Source organism: Canis aureus, chromosome 22, assembly GCF_053574225.1.
Source record: "Canis aureus isolate CA01 chromosome 22, VMU_Caureus_v.1.0, whole genome shotgun sequence".
Lineage (NCBI taxonomy): Eukaryota > Metazoa > Chordata > Mammalia > Carnivora > Canidae > Canis > Canis aureus.
Window position 1 is genome coordinate 5,665,305 of NC_135632.1, and position 22,633 is coordinate 5,687,937.

The 22,633-nt window shown below is 39.5% G+C and overlaps 1 protein-coding gene across 29 annotated transcripts in view; it reads right to left on the reverse strand.

The window, feature by feature from the left end:
- Positions 1-22,633, reverse strand: part of MBNL1 (muscleblind like splicing regulator 1) — a 279,557-nt gene that overhangs the window by 13,258 nt on the left and 243,666 nt on the right. For 25 of the 29 annotated variants that reach the window (XM_077864652.1, XM_077864674.1, XM_077864670.1 and 22 more), the window contains 4 exons: positions 18,263-18,463; positions 7,238-7,495; positions 5,963-6,016; positions 4,871-5,024 (listed from right to left, as the gene is read on the reverse strand). In XM_077864652.1, coding sequence (XP_077720778.1) covers positions 4,871-5,024; positions 5,963-6,016; positions 7,238-7,495; positions 18,263-18,463 — 667 coding nt within the window. The remainder of the gene's footprint in view (positions 1-4,870; positions 5,025-5,962; positions 6,017-7,237; positions 7,496-18,262; positions 18,464-22,633) is intronic. The other 4 variants (XM_077864659.1, XM_077864657.1, XM_077864671.1 and 1 more) reach the window with 1 other exon arrangement.

The following is a 22,633-nucleotide window of genomic DNA, read 5'->3' on the forward strand; positions in this document are numbered from 1 at the left end:
TGGTAAGTTGCAACATAAGCCAAAGCTGAAGTTGCTTCAATAAGGGACCCTTATTTTTTAGATTTTTTTTTTTCTAATCCTAAGCCCACACTGAGGGCAATAATGCTAGGAGGAGAGAAGAGAGGTGTGCTTCTGAGGACAGCAAGTAAGCAAAACCAGTAAAGGAGAAAGGTGGGGGGGGGGAAGCCCTCAAGATGCAGAGGCGGGGAGTCTGCAGGGTCCATGAGTAGTTGGGCACACAGCCTGTTCTTCCACAACCAGCCTGTAGGCCCAGGTTGTCAAAGAAATGGGCTGCTTACAGGGCTATGGAGCTCAGGCAAGCATGACTGTACCCGAGGCAGCCCCGGGAGCTCTGGAATGCCTGCCTTGCTGAGACCCTGGAAGCAGGGGCAATGATCACACAGGCAGGGACCAGTGCTGGCTAATGGGTGGAGGATGCACAGCCTGACTACCCTGCTGGACTGCACAAGACCTCTTTTTGAAGGTGGGAATGGGAGGGAAGAGATGTGAGGAGAGGGTCCCAGAATCCTTGTAATGTCTGATATTTCTATCCAATACAGTGAGCTTAGAGTTTAGAGGTGGACATGATTTAAATTCAAGAAAATAAACTGATGTTACCTAACAGTGATACTTCTTACCTACTCTAATTTTGGGGGTGAAATTCATACCTACAGCATAAGTAGACCTTAGATTTGCATAATCTGTAGGGATAATCAATTTAGTCTTAAAGGGTGAAGATTTTAAAAAAGTAGTATACACCTAAAACTGAAAAAAAAAAAAAAAAGGAAAAAAAAGCTTGAATGTGAGCCTCATCTGGTATTTTTGTTTGTTTTTAAATGTGATGGAGGGTATAAAACAGCAGTCATAGAGTCAGGTTATCAATAAGGCGTACTTCCTCTATTAGGCCAAATCATTTTTTAGGATTTCATGTAAAGAGCTCACAGATATTGAGACACTGACTCAAACCTACCTGACCCGATTTCAAGTTCTATCGAAACCTTGCAAGCCATGCAACTTGGAGTCAATCACTGGACCACTCTAGGCTCCAAATTACTCACTGGTAAAATGGGAATAATAATGTCAACCTTTTGGGGTTGTTGTGAGGGAAAAAAAAAAAGGAGCTAACGTATATAGAGTATCCAGTGTAGTAGGGCACAGAGCAAACACTCAACAGAGGTAGCTCTTCTGAACAAAATGTGTGAAACAACCGGGCCGAAGCAATAGGGAGTTGTGCGACTTGGCACTGGAGAGTATGCAGACCTTCCAAAGGATTTACATTTTGCTTTTATTGAAACGTTCTTAGACAAATATTCTTGGATGTTAGGTTTAGCTCCTGGGTCATGGGTTTGTAATCCCTAGTGTCAGTACTGGCATACCATGTGGCATACAATCAATATTTATTGACTCGATGGATGGATGGATGGATGGATGGATGGATGGATGGATGGATAGGTGGATGGATGGATCAATGAGTGGGTGGATGGGTAGACGGATGGATGGAAAATGGGGAAGGATAGAGGAAGAAAAAGAGGAAGGGAGGTAAGGAGGATGAGAGAGAAGGGAGGAGGAAAGGAGGATAAGAGGGAAGATGAGATAGATGGTTGGAAGGACAGATGGATAAATGGATGGAGGAGGACATGCACGGATGGATGATAGATAGGTAGACACCACCTAAATTCAATTTTGTTATTAAAAGTTATGATACATAGTAATTTTTTTTTTAACCTGGCTACCTGGCTTGCCACTGAACTCTGATCTTTTGCCAGCTACCTAGTCACCTCCTCTATTGGTTTAGGCAATTATGCTTCACGGTAACTTCAATGAAAAAGACCTACACATCCCTGAAGCTATAAACAAAGTAAGAGATTACAGAGCTCTAAAACTCTAAGTTGCAAAAATTATTATATTGTGGGCAGCTGGGATGCTCTGATCATGTAATTCATCTGTATGCCTGCAGAATAACATTGTCTTTGGAAAATAAACTTCCTCTTCTCCTAGATATATGTAAGATTACAGGAATTTGTGGCGGGATGGATGTCCTCTTGTTCTCAGAGCATTTAAGAGATTGAATTAGTTGGAAACATTTTAAAAATTGAGAAATTTCACAGATGAACATCCAAATGAGGTAAATAACTGAAAAACAACAACAACAACAACAACAACAACAAGATCTGGCAATACCGGATGAACATCGGGGCCACTACATTCAACTATACAGGTTTGCATGACCAAGTGTGGGAGGCAGGGACACAATTACCCTATTATGTAAATGGAGCCACAAAGGGCGTGCAGTGTGCAACAGGTACAACCTGCCAGGCAGATATTCCTCTGAGGCCATTAAAGGCTGAGTCAAAACATTCACCGTCCCCTTTAGATTGGGGCTGTGCTCCCCAGGGCCTCCCGCACCCCACAGTGCTTGATTTATTTCTCATTCCATTTGTTTGTTTCCTGCCTGACTTCTAAGGCATTTTTAGTTTACATTCTCTGCATTACAAATATTTCTTTCCTTTCTGGCTACCCGACAAAGTGGGTTGGCACAAGTAAAGATGGGCCATCCATTTTAACCTCTTAATGTCACAGAGCCAATTTTTTTTTTTTTTTGTACACAAGCACATATGACTATAATGACAATATTTTAAAAGAATGATGAAGGTATTACCTACTTCTGATGACATGACTAATAAAGGTTAAGCCCTTTAAAACTGGGTTACAAACAAATGTAATTTTATATTACTGTTGCCGTAATTTCCTATCACTCTGATGCAAAATTCATCTACAAACGCAGGTATACCTTAACAGTTTCAGGACATTTCAATATGTGGTGACACGTTTTATTTAAATTAACGATGCTTAGTTTCTAGAACAGAGAGATAAGGATGATTTTGAATTATGAACGTGTTTGTTTTTCCCTGAGATTCCTTACCTAGCATCTTTTGCTCTGTCTTATCCACAGACTAAAAGCCTTGCTAGGGAAGAGACTACTGTCATAAACAACATCTAATTAATGGTTAAGTTCATTTAGAAAAGTCCTCAGTTATTAGAATGTTGGAGAAATTAATGTAAAACCCGTTTAATAAGCCAAAAATGTTAGATTTCCTTAAAAACACATAGAAGAAGTTAGATCTTTTTAATGTTTAGATTTTAAATAAAGAAATTCACCTTGAATGGCAATGTTTTATTCGATGAGAATAAACCGACTAAAATAATTTTTGGTTACTTGAAAGACATTACAGGAGCTACTACCTACAATCTCTTTAAACTTTGTTTAGCCATCAGACTATAGAGAAATTGATTACTTTATTGAAGACAGCATAAGTCTAGGGGCACAGTAATTTATGTAAAAGCAAAAAAGAAAAAAGCAAAAAGATCAAATTGTGGAAATCTCCAAAAAATCTATATATGTCGAGAAAAAAGTGTTAATCTCTAAAATAATAAGAGGAATATATATAAAATATAAGAGGGATTTTCTCCTCTGAATGTAATAAATACCCTACAGATGTAATCTGTAGTCTCAAATGGACAAACAGCATCTTGATAGATACTATTTCATGAGTACAAATATTTTACCCATAGTGCCCAAGGCATACGCTGTTTTAACTCATGGAATACTCCAGATACTCTGGTTCATTGAATGTTGAACCATATTCTACATATGGATGGCCAGACTTCAGAGATGAGCTGTATAAAAAGTTGTACTTAGAAGTGTAAAAACTAAGTGTAAAAAGGTGTGCTTAAAAAAAAAAAATAAATAAATAAATAAATAAAAAATAAAAAAATAAAAAGGTGTGCTTAGCAGCAATAAAAGCTAAGGTGAATGCAATATATTCTTTTGTTCATTATTCAAAAATAAATAATCACATCCCCTCACGGCATTATGAACCCAATGCATCTAAGGACTGTCTATATAGGATAATATACTAATGATGCTGGACCTTCTGACCTACACACTTCCTCATTAATTTATTCATTCAATGAGTAAGATAAAATCATCCTATTAAATAAATCTCTGGACCCATGGTAATCATTTTAGAAAGGTTAAGAGGTAAAGAAGAAAATGGGATTAGAGTCTGCAGTTGGTTGAATTCCAGATTACCAGAAATTTAATATGTGCTTCTTCTTCTGTATGAAGAGTAAAAATAATAAATTTTCAAGTAGTTAAGTGACTAATGTGTCTCAATTTTATACCCTTGTGGATAGCTCTAGAGGATGTTTCTGTGACTAAGCTGAAATCAACTGAAACCACAAATGTATAACTCAATGGTCGGTGTAAAACCCCCTGGGGCCTTAGGACTATTTGAATATTAGGTCAGGAGCAAATCATGATTTTTAAGCAATGTGCTGGTTGGCACCAGTAAGAGCACTTTTTAAGAGCTCTGGAACACATAGTCAAGTTTTCAAGTTGTTTTTTTTTTTTTTCTTCACCTTGAAAACAAAAAGGCTGAAAAATAAAAATCGAACCTGGAAATGTCATTTCATAGAATTCCAATTTACTCTATGGAATCATGAAGGCAAAGGGGTCTTACAGCAAGAAAGTGTCATAAAATAGCTTGACAGACATATAACAGTGTTGAGGAAGGAGGAAAAAAAAAGAGAGAGAAAACTATATTTCAGTTCCAAATTACACAAACAAAAATAAATATATAAAACATCACACTGATATTCATTCCACTCCTCATTAAGTTAAAATTCTCAGTTCTTAGGGAAAACCGCCTGTGCTACCTGAGGTAAGTTTCCACCACTGCCCACCTTACCTGTCACCTTATCTATGGCTGACAGCAAACTGGGGGTGGGGGGCATGGCTTATCTGCTTAACCAGCACTACTCCCTGCCGCTCATCAGATTCGTTCATTAACAAGCTCAGACCCCTTACCTGGTGGGAGAAACGCTGTATGTTGTTGCAACTGCATGTTGGCTAGAGCCTGTTGGTATTGGAAAATACCAGTGTTAAAGACTGCGGTGGCACCGTTGGTTTTTTCAAGAGCAGGCCTCTTTGGTAATGGGGGAAGTACAGCTTGAGGAATTCCCTGTTTAGTGAATGAGTATAAAAAACAAATACCAGTAAAAAGAGAAAAAGAAAAAAGAAAAATCAGTTGAAGGCTAAAATTGTTAGGAAGCATGAGCAAGCAAGCAGCAGAGCACTGAACTACCCGGGGGATGGGGGTGGGGGGAATCCAATCAACAAAACTTAAAGAAAAAAAAAAAAAGGCAAGACCAAAGCTTTTAAAGGAAGCATTATTTTTGTTCAAAAAAAAAAACAAAACAAAACAAAACAAAAAACAAAAACAAAACAAAAAAATAAACCCCACTAGGACGAGAGCACATGTTATAATGTGTTAAAGTGTTTTAAGTCCCATAATGCTTCAGGCTTTCTGTGAGAAGCCACTGATTTGGGGAAAGAAGAAAAGCTGCACTGCGAGCTCCATGAGGATTGACGAGTATAAGCAATGTTAATAGTTAATTGTACAGAGTGACCGAAACAGGTAAAATAAAAACTAATCCCACTCTGCTCCTCCCCCCAGACCTACCTAGACATGCACATGTCCCAGAGCATGCAAGTTTTTTTTTTTCTTAAACACTGAACTATAAATATTAAAAAATAAATAAGTCTATCACTAAAGCCATGCTAACCAAACAGGTACATAAATATACAGTCAAAAAATACATTTTTTTTTAATGTCCTTAAAGTATTTCACTAGAACATTCTACAATGTAGTTAAACTGAATGTGGGCTGCTGGGCTTTTGGAATCTTTCATTGTATGATATCCGTCCAGGTACATACAGTATAGTGTTTTCCACTAATTTTTGTCAGGAAACCACACTCAGTTTTTCATTGTACTTTACAATTTTTACAACAGAAAAAGGAATATATATATATATATATTTTTTAAATTGATTAAAAAAAAAAAACTTGTATCTACAATAAAGCTACATGCCAAGCTAAAAGGTGAAAGGTCATAGTACCAGGTCAAAGGTTGCCTCGAGGGGTCGCTTCAGTGATTTGACAGCCGACTGAGTCTTAATTAGCAGGCAGCGAGCACATGATGGCAATGGGCCAGTGGGGTTCAAGCGCATTAACATAAACAGCAAGCAGAGGTGCATCATGGGGGCAGCAGTGCATTTTTGGGTAGGTGAGAAAAAACAAATAAAAAAACAAATCATCGGAATGCCATATACAACGAATAACAAGACTAAGCATGCACAATAAAGGCACTACTGAGTTGTTATTGGGAGGATAACTCCTCTTTGTAGTTAATTACAAACAAGATACTCTAACAGAAAAAAAAAAAAAAAGAGTGAGAGGAAGAGAGGAGGAGAGAGTCTGCCTTCTGTATTTTTGCTCAAGTATCCGTAAACAAACACAGAAAAGACCTCTCTCGTGATTATTTGGCTGTGCTGTGAATACCACACAGTGTCTTTTTTTTTAAATGAATATTTTCATGATTAAGTCATATATATTTATGTAAAAAAAAAAAGGACAACATTAAAACAGCTAAGCAAAGAACAAAGAATGGACTCATTAAAATCAGCTATTAGATCACATTAAAATTTACCTTAAGAATATAGGTATCTGCTCTGAATGATCCAATGTCTAACTCCTTGGGTACTGCTGTCTGTCTCTCTCCTTTCTATTTGATGGCATAGTCAAGCTTCTCTAGTTTGACAGTTATGCTTATGCCACAATAGTATGTAGGACGGTCTAGAGAGCACACGGTTGAAAATCTGGTGGCTGATCCTCACCACAATATTGCTTAAGCAATTCTCCTAAATAGTTCCAGGTTATGTTACTGTTAAGAGCAAGATATACGTAGAGAAGAGCCCTGATGTGCAAAAGAACACACCGAAGGGGAACGATGGCTGATTAGATGGCACACAGAAAAATAAGAGGACCGAGAAATGGCGATATCGTTAAGTTGAAAAGGAGACAGGTGGTTCTTTACAAAGCAGAAGTTTCAGAAACCCTACATCCAGAATAAGACAGAGTATTAAGAGTTAGGCCAAGGGTAGGAGCAATCTGAACCACTGGAGGAGTTACCCTCACATCTGTGAACGGTAACTTCAGGATGTATTATCTGGGATACCTGAACAAACATATCTTCAGCAAAAACAAAAACAAAAACTAAAAACAAAAATAAAATAAATTTAAAAGGTTAATAAATGAATAGCTCGTAGTCAGATCGAGTGGGTCACTTGGCTTTACTGACTGCTAACAAAGACAGGCCTGATGCCGCTACTCACCATGGCAGCTGCGGTGGCTGCAGCCTGGGCTGCCGCAGCCTGGTTGACCTGGTATTGGGCAGCCTTGATCTTGGCTTGCAGATGTGCGGGAGGATGAAAGTATTTGCACTTTTCCCGTGAGCATCTCCCTTTGATGTAATCCATACACACGGTGACGGTGTTGTCATTGGTGTCAATCATTGTGCTGTCAGCAGGGTGAGCAAACCGACAATCGTTTTCTCCTCTGTTGCAATTGCCTCGCTGGTACTCTCGACACACCTGTGAGGTCATGAAGCGCACGGGGCTCAGTCAACACGGGCAAAGAGAATCTTCCTGCAGATTTTAACTCAAAGTCCAAAACCGGTGGTAGAAGGGCCACACGTGAAAGGGCGGGAAAAAGGTCATTTGCAAAAACAACAACAACAACAACAAAAAAAAACAGAACAAAAACAAAAAACAGAACAGAACAAAACCAAAAAAAAAAAAAAACACACAAAAACAAACAAAAAAAAGCATCATATAACTTGAGGAGTTCCTCATGTCGCACACAAGTTACAACCGCATGTCGGTGGGATTTCCATGAGAAGGCAACTGCATTTTGGCTACTATGGTAAGACATCTAATTTGAATTCTGTTGATATAAGTGACCAAGGGGAGAGCAGTGACTTCACAGTGAGGACACCTGGCGGGCACCACTTGAACCAAGTGATCAAAATGAGTCGTGCCAGGAAGACGACAGGATGGCATCGCGTGCCCACCGGTGGGACGCGCTGCGGAAAGAAGGGCCCGCACACCGCTTCGTTGCATCATTGCTGACGCTGCATGAGCAGAAGTCACTCACCAGAGAACATCAGACAAGCTGAAGGGGGGGAATGTTTTTGCGAAATAACTCATCAGTACCCTCCCCAAGTGTCAAGGTCACGAGAGCCAAGGGACAATGAGACAGCACCACCGATCCAGCGACCCCGGGGTCGGAGGCAGGATGTTGGTAGAGCAACTGGAGAAACCTGAGGTCTGCGGCCTGGCCCACAGCAGAAAACCATCCTAATTCTATTTTGCAAGTGACCACGTGGTGGTGAGAGGGGGTCTTGTTTAGGACAACTGGGGGAAGGGGAGGCAGGAACTCATGGTTCTGTTCTTGCAACTTCTGTGCTCATCTGAAACGACTTACAAGTAAAAGCATAAAAAAAAAAGTTAAGTCTGATAGCTTTTCTTTTTTAAGATTTTATTTATTTATTTATGAGAGACAGAGAGAGAGGCAGAGACCCAGGCAGAGGGAGAAGCAGGCTCCCTGTAGGTAGCCCGACGTGGGACTCGATCCTGGGATCCCGGGGTCATGCCCTGGGCCGAAGGCAGATGCTCAACTGCTGAGCCACGCAGGCGTCCCTCTGATAGCTTTTTAACCAAAAAAAAAAAAAAAAAAAAAAAGGAAAAAGAACTACCCTTCTGACCTTCTGATCATTAGCGATTCCCCCCGGTGGTTACACAGAGCAGATGGGAAAAGATGGGTTTTCGTTACTATTTGTTTGCGATCGGTTAATGCTGGATGGGGGGCCCCCCCCCGGGAAAGGGTGAAATGGATCGCTGCTCATGGGTCTGCTCAATTCTGACTCTTTATTATTAAAGTTTGCCAGGATGGTTGCTCACTTCAGGAGGTTGCCGGCACGGTCTGCGCTGGAGCTAGTTTGACCTTTTTGCCACAAGAGGGCCGTCTACAACCCAGAACGTCCCCTTAGTAGCTTCAAGCTCCCACTGCGCTCCAAGGAGACAGTCTTTACCTTGCACTAACTGAGAAAATACAGACCCCGAGGGTTTTCTTTTGGAGCAGCAGGAAAGAGGAAAGGCGACCCGGTTATGATTTTAAAAGCACAGGTTTTCTCGGATTTGTGTACATGAGATGATCACAATCGAGTCTAGGTACTTTCCCCCCCTTATATCCATATCCCATTACTGAGCGAAGTGCTTCCTTTTAAGAAGACCGCTATCATTTGCATCACGCTCCCTCTTAAAGTCCCTCTTGACATTTATGTCATCATAAATGACACCTTGTGCTATTTTTTTAAACCCCAAGCTGGCTGAAGCTTTGTATATGCACAGCAATGAACCAACTTCATTCACCACCTCGTTCATTTTAATTTTTAAAAAAATTGCTAAATAAATATCATGGGACAGACACCCTGAGAGATACTAAGAATACAAAGAGGACTTAGGAAGTTGCCGAAGACCCTATAAGTTTTGTTTTTCCTCGTTGCATCTGTCTTCTCAAATCGAAGAAAACAAGGGTCACCAGGAATTTATAATTTGAAAAGCAGGGCACCCGGTGGGGCTCAGGGGTTGAGCATCTACCTTTGGCTCAGGGCGTGATCCTAGGGTCCTGGGATCGAATCTCGCAGGGAGCCTGCTTCTCCCTCTGCCTGTGTCTCTGCCTCTTTCTCTGTGTCTCTCATGCATGGATAAATAAAATCTTTAAAAAAAAAAATTGAGAAGCACAAGCTGTTACCCCTGAACTACTGTCCTCTACTCTGGTTGAGCGCTGGAAGCAGGTGCAGAGCTTTCTACACCACAAATCCTCAATCCCTAACCAACACTTCACTGGATTAGGCTCAACAAAACAACCAGGAAGAGAGACACACTTAAATGAACACAAAAACTTCTCACGTATGTATATTACATTTATGCTAAATTTATTCTTATCGTATGAACAAAACGGCTGTTTTTCTGTTTAAGCCAAGCTGTGTCAGTGCAGTCTCACGTAATAGGAAACTATATGTGAACGCAGACTCCTGGGGTTGGTTCTCTGGTACTTCTTGCTTTCTTGAACATGCTCACAAAGAAACTGGCAACAGATAAACTGATACCCTATCTTTCCATTTATCTTACTCTTTGCCACACTGACAAGAAAGATCTGAAGGCAGCCTGTGTGTGAGCTCTTTAATAACTATTAAAACCTAAGATTTGTTATTTTCCAAAAACAATTCTGCAAGTGTCTGGTGCCAGACATTTGAGCGTCATTCTCCTAAAATACAACCCGAGTGCCGGGCTTTTTGACTTTTTCTCTGTCCCAACATTCTTTATATTTTCAGGGATATAAGCTGAGGTTCAGATTGCACACACCTGGTCATTCTAATTTATCTTGTCATCCTCTCTGCTTCATACATGTGAGTGTGTGGTTCATAATAGGTTAAAGATTGATTTATATTATCATTTTCTACTCTTTCCTCTCTTGCAAGATGCAGTTTAGGAGAATTCTAAATACATTTAAGGGGAATTGGTAACTAGGAATCCACTTAGAATCTGTCCTAAAACCAGCCTTTTTGAAGGTTCAAAGGATTTAGTCAATTGCTTTGGAATGAGACACATTTTTTTACTGTCTTATTTATTCCTAGCTTTAAGTTCTCCCAACACGACATATGGAACAGAGTAAGTATACTGAAATAGCCATTCTCCCATTATTTCTGCTTTTGAAAAAAAAAAAAAAAAAAAAGGAAATCTCCTATGAAAACCTGTACCATTGGGAGCTAAATGCCAGAGGGGCTAGAGAAGTATGCCATGCGCCAGATGTGCATCTGGATCATTGGTACCTACCTGTACAGAACAAATTTCCCCACACTTTTAAGACACATCTTTGTCTAATGATGACCACCGATAAAATAGGATCTATTCCTTGACGACTGACTTTGGTTTGGCCTGGTTTCTTTGATGAACTCAGGAAAACTTTGTGGACTATGCTGAGCCTCGAAAGAAATCTCTTAGATGTAGTATTATATTAGCAAATGATATAAGTGGGTGACAAAACTTCAACAAATTTAATCTCATAATTCAAATCAGGATAAGAGAATTTAAAACACAAAAGGTTTAAAATCCTAACAACATTGTGGTTCTTTTTTCTCTTCTCAGCCACTCTTCTGCAGGCACACATTTTTCAAATAGTTGTAATTATGGTAGAGCTACTACTTGGTGACCTGTTTTGTTCAATGATGTGTGCAACCATATTTTTGTTTTACTAAACAGGGTCCAGAGTGATCATTTTGTGATGGCTGCATCAAATTCCATCCATTCAGAGACCATCTAGATTATTTTCAATATTCTCATATTGCAAAGAATATATTCACGACTATAGACATTTAAAAATCATTTTCTAAGGTTAAGTCTGCAGAAATGGCATTAGTGGGTCAACAAATATAAGTACTTTTTATAGTTCAGTAAGTGGTTTTCAAATAGATTAAAATAATTCCATCTATTTAGCTAGACACATAATGTGTTTCAGTCAAGAAAATGTCTGTTGAGTCTTTCACTCTATAAACATTAAGGCAGGATTTGTTTTGTACATCAGGTAAGTTTTAGAGTTTTCATACAAAGTAGATAAGGGGCTGCTTTTATATTTAAAAAAAAATCATTTCAAAGAAGATACTCATTGAAAACATTTATAAATGCCAAATTCCATTTCCAGGATCATCTATGCAATAATTATAAACTTTAAAAAACTAGATGAAAAAAGTACTTAGAAAAACTTCCCAAAGAAATGTGAATTATTCTATGTAAACCTTTCTTTGTTAATTCAATGGTAGTGGTATATTGGAATGATAATAGAGTTCAGAATCAGAAATTGTGAGTTCTTTCTAGTTCCTACACTTACTAGCTATGGAACCATGAATATTGAGTAAAATAACGCATAGATAGCTGAAAACACACAATAAAAATCTGGTTAAAATAAACAGTTCTTCTATTTGACAACTAGGGTGGGTTTTTTTTTTTTAATGAATGTGACAAGCATATTTCAAAATGGTCACAAAGTAATAGGTTTTATAAGTATTAAATTCAGCAATGTTTTGCAAGTTAAGGCATGGGATTCTCAAGACATCAGGTCAATGTATGAACTTATTCAAATCTGGACAGTCATTTGCATGTTTGCTAAGGAGAGATCTCTTTGAAGTAATATGTTTTGTGCTCCCCATATCTAACTCAGTAATTTTTGGAGAATAATTTCCAAAAGCAGGAACAGACAACTTATTATAATAAGAACAGGGACTATTTGAATATTTTGGGAAGTCATTTTAAACCTTCATGACAAATATTAAGGAGCTTATTATATATATATGATATTATATATTCAATAAATATTTAAGGAGCTTTTTATATATACATATAGACATATATGTATATAAATCCAGATATGCACCTGTTGTTCAACAATAAGTACCAAAGACTTTATTTTCCATTAAGCTTGAGCTATATGAAATTTCAAAAAAGGAATACTGGAAAATCAATGATATTATCAAGGTATCCACAGCAGTAGCAGTCATGCGTATACAAGCTAATGCCCAGAAATAATCTGTATTTTCAACTCAAAATTGATTATAATCTCCACATTTTAAAATTCTGGTGATTATTAGTAATGATCTTAGTTGATTATATAATTAAATTCCCAAGATATATGTCTGATGATGTCATATCTAGTTTTAATCTGTTACCTAATACTTGTACGAATTTAGTCCACCTGAACTTCAGACACCCGTGTCAGCTACCTCAGAGGATTTCTGGGAAGATCAAACGGGAGCTGTCTTTGAAATCTAAAAGGCAGAACTGCTCATTACCATAGATAACATAGCTTAGAATTTATCACTTCACCTCATGTAATTAAAAAAAAAAAAAACGATATCTGAATATATAGGAATGGTCAACTAAAAAACAAAAACAAAACAAAACAAAAAACAAAACAAAAAACCCAGAACACTTTTCATTAAATCTACATCCAGGTCTTCACTTATTCATTCCTATGAATCACTGTGTAAACCAACAGGATAGGAAAACACACCCAACTCTGAAACGAACTCACCAATAGGCCAAAATGCTGAAATCTACAGTTATTTTTATTACTTTTTCTAGATAAATGAAGTTAGAGAAATTTTAGCTTTAAGTTGAATGCAGAAAGTAGTGGGAGAACAGCAAAAATGGGTGGCTAAGCTTAGTAATTATTGTATTTTAGACAACTTACAACTCTTTCCTCTCCCAAACAAAACTCAGACTAATCACAGAGAATAGTCACTGACAGACAAGAGGTTTTAAAGGGGATATGACTACTTATAAGAAGCCAGTCTAAAGCCTCATGACAGATTAAAAAAATAAACGACACAGACCTGTGTGTGCAAAACTCATATTTCTTAGTAATTTTCTAAAGAAATTAAAATATCATTCAAGCGGTAGCTAAACACCCTCTACAAAAATACAAAATTAAAATAATCCTATCAATAAATCCCTTTCATTACAAGCATCTGCTTTTCTAATCTTATTTTGAATCAAATGTCTTTTATATGCAATAGATCATGACAAATCCATTAAACTTCTCTAAAAATCCCAAGCAAGGCATGCCTTCCACTACTACTTGAACCCTCATTTAGGTTTAAATACTCTTTTTTGTATGTAGTCAATTGGAATCATATTGTCTAATGCCTGTACGAAAAGTCACTAGACTCTTCTGTGTCAGTAAGTGCTGGAAGCACTCAGCAACCAATGGCCTAAATTAGGTACTCATGTCATGATTACATCAGTAGAATAAAACTTTCAGCACAAGAATAATTTTAAAACAAACCAAAAAAATAAAAATAAAAAAATAAAACAACTCCAACTGAAAAATATCAGAAGCCATGTGGTGTGCCCACCTTTCCTGAAATACATCCTATGTTTTTCTCAAATAGACTGATGATATAAAAATGATGCAGTTAACCAAACTGCAATCTAATATCTTCTACAGCATCTGAAATGCACAGTCACTGGTTAGTTTTTAGTTTGATTAATGCCTTTATGCGGTATAAAATGACCTTAATAACCATCAGTTTACTTGAAATATTTCATAATGTGCACTGTGTTCTAACAAAATGTTGAATGTTAAAGTTGTATCAGAGGAGATGGGTTTTTAATTCTGAGTCACAAATAACTATATATATAAGGTAAATGATGAAAAGTCCAGACTTAAATAGCAGGTGCTGGCATCCTGTGGAGTAAATATTTGATAGACTATTTGCATTTCGAATCACCGGGCCGATTTGTGGAAAAGCTCCCAAGCCCCACTGAAAACCTACTGCATCAGTCTAGGGCGATGTGGCCCTGCATTTTTAGCAATCGTCCCAAGTGAGTCTAATCACATTAAAACTTGAAAACCACTGCCTAGGACCAAGGGCATGAATGAGACACCATATTTTGTAGTTGGAATGCTCAAAATGTAAACACGTTCCCAAGGAGAATGTTAACAAATGTTAAAAATTCATCATGTTCTATCCTCTCTGTTGGATGGCACTAAACTCTGAATAAAGGCATGTGTCTTTTTGTGATTAATTAATTAACTGGTTGACTGTCTCACTTGTTCGTTCATTGAACAAGTTATTGGGTATCATTTATGAGCTTGGCACTATCCTGTGCGGACCTTTTCTTGTTATGGGTAAGACAGCAGTCAAATGGTTTCAAAGATATTCCTCACTTTATTTTTCACTTGAAAGATGTTCACGAGGTCTCCTTTGGATATTGTTGGATGAGAAAATGAATGCATTCATGGGTCCTTTTGTACCATAAAAAAATTATTGTGTAACTATCACCAACTCTTTGTTATAAAGACATGATTGAAAAACCTTAGTCCTTTCCAGTATCTATAGATTTTAACAATTTTTTAAAATAACCCCTGAAAATAAACTGCTGCTTGGAAATTATGAAAAGGTATGCCAAAGTCCCGAAATGGAGTTTTAAAAGCCTCATTTCAGTGACCAATATGTAAGAGGTTTGCTCCTTTTTAAAGACTACCATAAAGACTGAATTTTACAGTATAGAAGGTATGCAGCCACAAAGTCTCCCAAAAGGTATCAAATGAAGAATGGATAATAGAGATACTGATACAAAGTTTATGCGTGTATTTTACATTTATATATTTAATAAAATGTATATTTATATATTACAATTAATACAATATATTTAAATATACTTATTTAAAATGTTATAAATAAAATTTCCAATAACTTATAAGCTGGCATAAAAAGCAAAGAGACAACCTAAATGTTCCATAGAATGTTCTAATTGGAGGCAATCTTACAGATTATCTCGTTCAATCCTCTAATTTCATATATGTGGAAAATGAAGCTCAGAAGAGATGAGAAACTTGACCCAAGGCTACTCGCCTAATTAGCAAAAACACTAACACTAATTCTTGGGTTCCTGTTGTTCAACATTTTTGGTAGCCTCACATCAGGTGCTATAAATAAGTCATCAGTTCTTCCGAACAGAAGAACCAGAAGGCTGATAATCTATGGGATTTTTAATTTCCTTATGGCCTAACAATGTGCAGCAAAAAGAGAGAAAGAGGCGGCAAGAACAGTTGGCCAATATTTAAACAAATTTAAACTTTTTTCACCTTAAAAGGAACTCAGAATTCAAACATGTACTTCTGAGTCCCATGAGGACAAAGTAGAGATTTAAACCCAAATAACTCGACATGTGACCAACTGGCAAATAAGCGTGTGCACTTCTTGCCACACCGTTTAAGTCCCAGTATGCTGTGCGATCAGCAGCAGAGGAAAGAACCTGAAGATAGGAGTGTCTCAGATCTCAGGGCCGAGCAGAAAGACGGGCCCCTGAGCTTCCCACTGCAATATGCTAGCAGATTCTCACTGTGACACTAGAGCAGATCCTGTTAGCCAGAATGAGATAGGAAGCTGCCCTCCCACCAGCAAGCAGTTAGATAAGAGGAATTCGGGTTAAGAGGAAATGACAGTCATACAGCAGTAGCCACTTGTGAGCACAGCAGAAGACGACGGACAAAATACACAGAGGAGCTCCTCGCAGAAGAGAGAGAGAGAGAGAGAGAGAGAAAGAGAAAAGAAAGAAAAGAAAAAAGACAGAAACCCCAAACCAATGACAAAAGTACTCTAATTTTAATTAACCATTATACAAAATATAACCAATTACAGACTACCTCAAACTGTGGGAAGCTTCGTTTCTAAGAGTTCTGACCACACAGCTCAGCCTCGTAAGAGATTTCAATAGAGAGTTGTAAGCTTCCTAAATATCGTCTCCTGTTTAATAACTAATTCATCAAAGTTCATCCCAGGTTGCCTGTTGGGTCCCCTTCAGTCAACAATCATGCATTATGAACCCAGGGTGTGCTTCCAAAAGATCGGGGCAGGGGGAAGGTGAGTCACATATGAAGCATCCAGCAATTTTTAAATATTTACAATCTCCTAAACTTCCTCATAATTTATCTGCAAACAGCACTAGCTTGCTAATGAGCAAGTGCAACCGCACGATGACAAACCACCCACAAGTCGAAGTGCATCTCTAGCACACAGCAGTCCTTGGTCCACGGGGAGCGTGCAACTAGGTCTCAAAGTCCTTTCTGAGTTCTCCGCATGGTGCTCTCTTCATTAGCAGCTTTTCCCAAAATGTTCAGGAAGGTAAGAGCTCAAGCTAAACAAGCAAACAAACAGAAACCCTAAAGAATTTACCAGAAGCCAGAAATTCTTGCTTCCTCTCTGAACTGTCACCTGTGTGGGAATGAGTTATATAGGGTTTCAAAACGGAGTCCTAAGTTCATACCAGACTGGAACATCCTTCCTACGACCTCAAGTAAGTTTTGCCACAACTCTGCCCCTAAATCTATTGTCCTGGGAGATGGAGTGAATGACAGTGTCTTCCTCAGAAGATTGTCTTGAAGACTGACTATGTGCTGCATGAGATGGGTTGAGGCCGAGTTTGCTAGAAAGTCAATACCCAATAAACACCAACGACTGTTACTGCCATCAGAAAAGGTGGTGGCAGTTCTAGTTGCGCTGAACTCTGGGATCCTCTGCAATGCATGTAGTGAAGCCCTATAAACAAGAAAGCGGTGCTTGCTCAGTAAATTCCTGCGCAACTGATAAATCATTAGTGTCAATTATGTTCATCACACAACAGCCTTATTTTGCCTTTTTCTCAGTCGTTACCAACACCCCAAACTTCTCAGCCCTAACTGTTGCCTCATCCTAACCGAGGGGAAAGAACAAAGAGTCATTTTGCTCCTCAGTTGGACACGAATGCCTGGTTTTAGAGCTTCCACGGACAGTAACGTTGCCGTGTTTTTCTTCAATCTACAGTTTACCGAATCCATTAATTTACAGCCACGCTGAAATTCGGAGCAACCACTTTGATACCAGAATGAGATCTTTCGCTTCTTTTTCATGCTGCAATAGCAAAGCACATCCATCTGATCATCCTTGACTCTAGAGCCCGATGCAGTTTCCAACTGAAAAACTTTCATCGGAGCACACTTCACCAGCGGAGCTGCCTTGCTATTCCAACCCAAATATTGTGAGGCCTGTGAGGAAATTTGCAATAATAAATTTTAAAATGCCTGATGCACTGTAACTGAGCAAACTGTTGTGAGAACAAGTGTCAGGGGAGGAATAGAATTTGTTCTCAAAAGAAGCAACACGAACAACGCACATCCAGGGAGCATTTGCTGTGTGCCAGACGTCGGTCTAACGCTTTGAGGAAAGGGCCATTATTATGTCCATTTTGAGGATGAGGAACCAAAGATAAAACCAAATGGGATCCCTGGGTGGCGCAGTGGTTTGGCGCCTGCCTTTGGCCCAGGGCGCGATCCTGGAGACCTGGGATCGAATCCCACGTCGGGCTCCCGGTGCATGGAGCCTGCTTCTCCCTCTGCCTGTGTCTCTGCCTCTCTCTCTCTCTCTCTCTCTCTCTCTCTCTCTCTCTGTGTGACTATCATAAATAAATAAAAAAAAGAAATTTAAAAATAAAACCAAGTTAAGGGGCAGCTGGGCCCCAAGGTCTGGGTCCCTAATCCCTGCTACACTATCCGGCTGCTGTGGCTTTTATCAACGTTCCATTTGTCAAATACAGCATACCTCCATACCTCCTCCTTTTGGAGCAAAAGGCTCCAAATAGTCAACCCAAATCTCTACTTCAAATTTCTTTTTGGCCTTTATGGCCGTGGAAGAAATGAACCAACAGCACACTTTGAAACTCAGAATGGAGTCCATAGAGAAACCGGCTCATCATTCCTACCTCAAGTCTGTCTGTCCGCATTAACTTCTGTGCGGCAGCTGCAGCAGCTGCAGGTACAGGGACCCCGGGATTCCCTGTGACCAACATTGGTGCGGTCGGCAAGATCTCTGCTGGAACCAGGCTTGGGGACACAGGTCCCAGGTAGGGATTAAAGGCTGCTGATGCATTGGTGGCTAAGCTTGGTGCAACTGAAAACATTGGCTGGAAAAAAAAAATAAAAAGCAAAAGTTTAATATACAAGTCTTGGCTTGTATTTGATATCCCACATTATATATCTACCCTCCATCCATCCATCCATCATCCATTCTTCCTTCCGTCCCTCCCTCCCTTCTTTCATTTAATTCTGTTTATTTAATCTCACTCAGGCTAAGAATGTTTCTTAAATAAGTATTCATCAAGTCAATGTGTTTCTAAACTATAATAGGTGATTTACTCGTTCAATTAGCTGCTGGGATTTTGAAACCCGGTGTCTATAATGCTTATAATTTCTTTTTGAATAACAGATCACTTATTCAATGCAGTCATTGCTTGTGGTCATCTAATCTCCATTTTTGTCCTGATTTAATCCTGGAAACTTATCTGAGAAACACATTTTATAATTGCTATGTCAGATGAACTTGAAAGATCTGTTTACAACTGTTAATGGGTTGCAAGTGTCCTATTATCTGGAATAAATAAAGCAGAACTCCCAGTGGGCAACAGAGTTTCGCAGTCAATATAAACTGTGAATAAATCTCAGGGGATATGTGAAAAGACGATGATGACACAATTTCTTTTGAACACATAAGGTAAAGCGTTTGGCATATTCACTTGTGCGTTTTCCTAAAGAAACTATCAATATCGCACCAGCTTATCACACCCTCGTGAAATACTTAACAAAAAATTTACCTTACTAGGGAGAAACCACCCCAAATGTGAAGCCTGAAGCAGAAAACTTCGAAACACATGCTACATGCTTTTGCAAGGAAATACACGTGGTGGCACCGAAAAAAAAGTCACAAGATCGAATTTCTGCCAGAAATGCTTTCATGGATATAGGAGGATGGTTCCTACCTGGGACACGAAGATTTGTGTAACGGGAAATGTATTTGTTCCTGAGTAGAACTAAATTATTTACCTGAAAGCTACTTTGGCAATTTGCTTTTCCCATTTTTTTTAAAGCATAACGTAGCACAACAATCTGCCACCTTATGGGTGGTATATTTTTAACTTCCATCATTCAATAGGGTTTCATTCAATTCTTGAAGCCTAAGATTTTGTGCAATAATAGTGTTTGTCTCCAAAACCCACAAAGTCCTGGGCAAAATGAATCCTGTTCTTTAAAGGACTTTTTAACAATCAATTTTCTTTATTACCCTGTGATAAGGAACAGAATCACAGAAACCTTTTTAGACTGAAGGGAACATCAGTGTTGTAGCTAATTCTTCTCTCTTACAGAAATAAGAAGTTGGACGAACCCTAAGCTGACACAGTATTCAAGAGAGTTTTAGAATAAAGTTTTATGCAATTAAGATGTAACCGCAATTCTTAAGAGCTCAAAAGAAATAGCTTTAAAAAAAATAAAATGTGTTCTTATTTAGTATGGCCCTGCCTTGTCCTGTATTTAGAAGAGTAAAACGGAATTCAAGTATTCTTGTTCTCAAGTAGGTAGGGCACGTGTGGCAATGTCTGGAGACATTTTTGACTGTCACAGCTTGGGGGTGCTCTTGCATCTAATGCATAGAGAGGCCAGGGATGCTGCTAAGTGGCCTGCAACACCCAGGACAGCCCCTTACAACAAAGAATGGGCCTAGCCCCAAATGTCAATAGTGTTTAGGTTGAAAATCCCTGTCTTCAGGGATGCACTCGTCTTCTGACTTCACAAATTGTTTCAAGACAAAATCACTGCAGCTAGTGCATACATTCTTACTAAGAATAAGAAGACCATGCAAAATAGACCATTTCACACATAATTTGATTCACGTGGGAGAAGACACAATGCACCATACCTTCCACTGGCATTTTCAAGTCATAATTATGTCTCCAAACGTGTCGGTCTGAATACCATGGTGAGCTGTCCTGCCAGGCTGAGGGCTCCTGCCTGAGGAAGTGGCCTAAAGCTATACCTCGGACCCTCACCCCTCATCCCTGCCCAAAACACTGACAACACGGAGACTACCTGGGTGCTCCGGGTATGATCAATAATCAGTCCAAATCTAAGGCCCAGAGCAATCTCTGTCCATCGAGTTATTTAAATAGCAGCCGATTTTATGCTGCTCCACTGTCGACTGGCTGCCGAGGCATTGCCAGGACAAGGGCTGACCTCTCTCTCTCTCTCTCCCTTTTTTTTTTTTTTAAGAAAAGCATTTATTTTAAGAAAATAAGACCAGTGACCAATAAAATGCAGCTGTGTTAAATCTCATTGAATAAAATCAACTTGGAATCTATGATGCATATAATGTAGCAGTTGCATATCACAGATAAAGGAAGACTCCTACTAAATAAAAAATATTGATCTTACTAACTGGCAACAGTTTTCCTGCTGGATTGCTTCTGTAGGCTTGTCGCGTGAATTGATTTTCTGACTTAAGGCAGCAGAGCAAATTTAAATCTGAAGAATTTTAGGGCCCTGTCCCCAGGTAAAATCTAGCAGCTTTGAAAATCTGAAACATCCAACTCTTCAGCAAGCATTCTCTCAAACTGCTCCCTCTCCAGAGAAGTAGAGCTATTTGAGTGATCATAACAGCTCTGAACTTTGAAACTTGATTCCAAAACCTGCCCACCCCCCAAAAGTACAACATTCCTTCCTTTATTTTGAGTTTCTGTGAAATTTGCTACATTCCTTCTGCAAAGAGCACCTTCCTGGAGGTGGGTCACTGCATGGCCCCATCAGTGCCCTAATCGGATTAGTGAGGTGCTTGGACGGCTGGGCTGCTGAGTCCATTCCAGAAAGCCATCCTGCCCAGGGTTCAGCAGAACGGCAAGGTAGGACGTTAATGCTATGGTATTAGCAAGTGCATCCTATTTTCTCCGAAGTATCTACAGGATAACATACAACGATGCCATCGGTGTAGTCGGTACCGACCACATCCTGTAGAACGATTTACAGATAATTCTCTTCTTGGAAGGCATAAGGCAGGTTGGCTTACGATCGCCTTTTGCCAGTGAACACCTTCCGCAGAGCAAAACCCAGTGCGATCTTACCAACACTGGTGCATTTATGGGATAACCACTTGTCTGTTTTAAATGAGGCATTTTGATTCCGTTAAAGCAATCAGGCTCTATTATAAATTAAAATGTTCTTCAATTTCACATGATGACCCTAGTTAAAGGTGTGCAACCATGGTTATTACCAGAATTCCTTCTGTTTATTGTGTGCCGGGCATTGTGCTAAGCGCTTTACCTATGCTATGGTATTTAGTTCTTGGAACAGGAAAATATAAACTCTGTGGGCAAACAAAGGCAAAAACTCCATTGTTTCTGTTTTGAGTTGGGGGTGTGTGTGGATCATCAGTATAGTGCGCTGCTGAATCCCTGGGATCTAGCTGGAGGATGCCCAGCATATAGTAAGTACTCAATAAATAGATACTGAATAAGCGAATGAATGAATGAGTGAATGAATGAATTGCAGTCTCGTCAGGTGGTTTTTATTAATCCCTTCCATTTTGCAGACAAAGAAAAGGGCCCACTGAGATCCCGTGTCCATAATCAAAAATAAGTGCATGAAAGAGTTAGGATCTGGGCACAGGTGTGTCTGGCTCCAGGTGGTTCCAAGACCAGGGGTTCTCAGGGCAGCTGGCCGTGGAATCCTCCGGAGAACCTCAGCCCCCCGAATGCCCTGGCACTCCCCACCCATCACAGGGTCGGCAGTACTATTTAGAAACCTCCTGGGTGATTCCAATTCCATACATTATGTGGTCTTTTACTCCTTAAACACAGAAACAGGGCCAGGCTTCTGGGCCTGTGTGAGGTCCCCAGGGAAACACGTGCCCTCGTGGCTCTTCTTCTGAGCACGGTGCGCCGTCTCCACTGCACGCTGCTCCCGCCCAGCCCTCTGCTGCATTTCTAACCACGCTTCAAGAATCACGACTCTTGCTCATCCAAGTTTCCCCTGATCCGCCCCCATCTCCAAACTCTGAAGAGGTGTTTCCTACCCTCCGTTGCCATAGAACTCCTCAGCGCTCGAAATTGGGGTTGATCACCCCACGTGTTCACTTACCCCCCCCTCTCCTACGCAAACCAGACGGCAGGCACGGCCTGGCGCATCCTTCATCCTGCACCCCACCTGCTGCAGGCGTCTACGCAGCCTCCTGACTGCCTTAGCCGATGTGCTGCTTTCCTCCAGCACACAAACCAACTAGCAAATGCATTAAGTAGTTTCTTGTATAGATA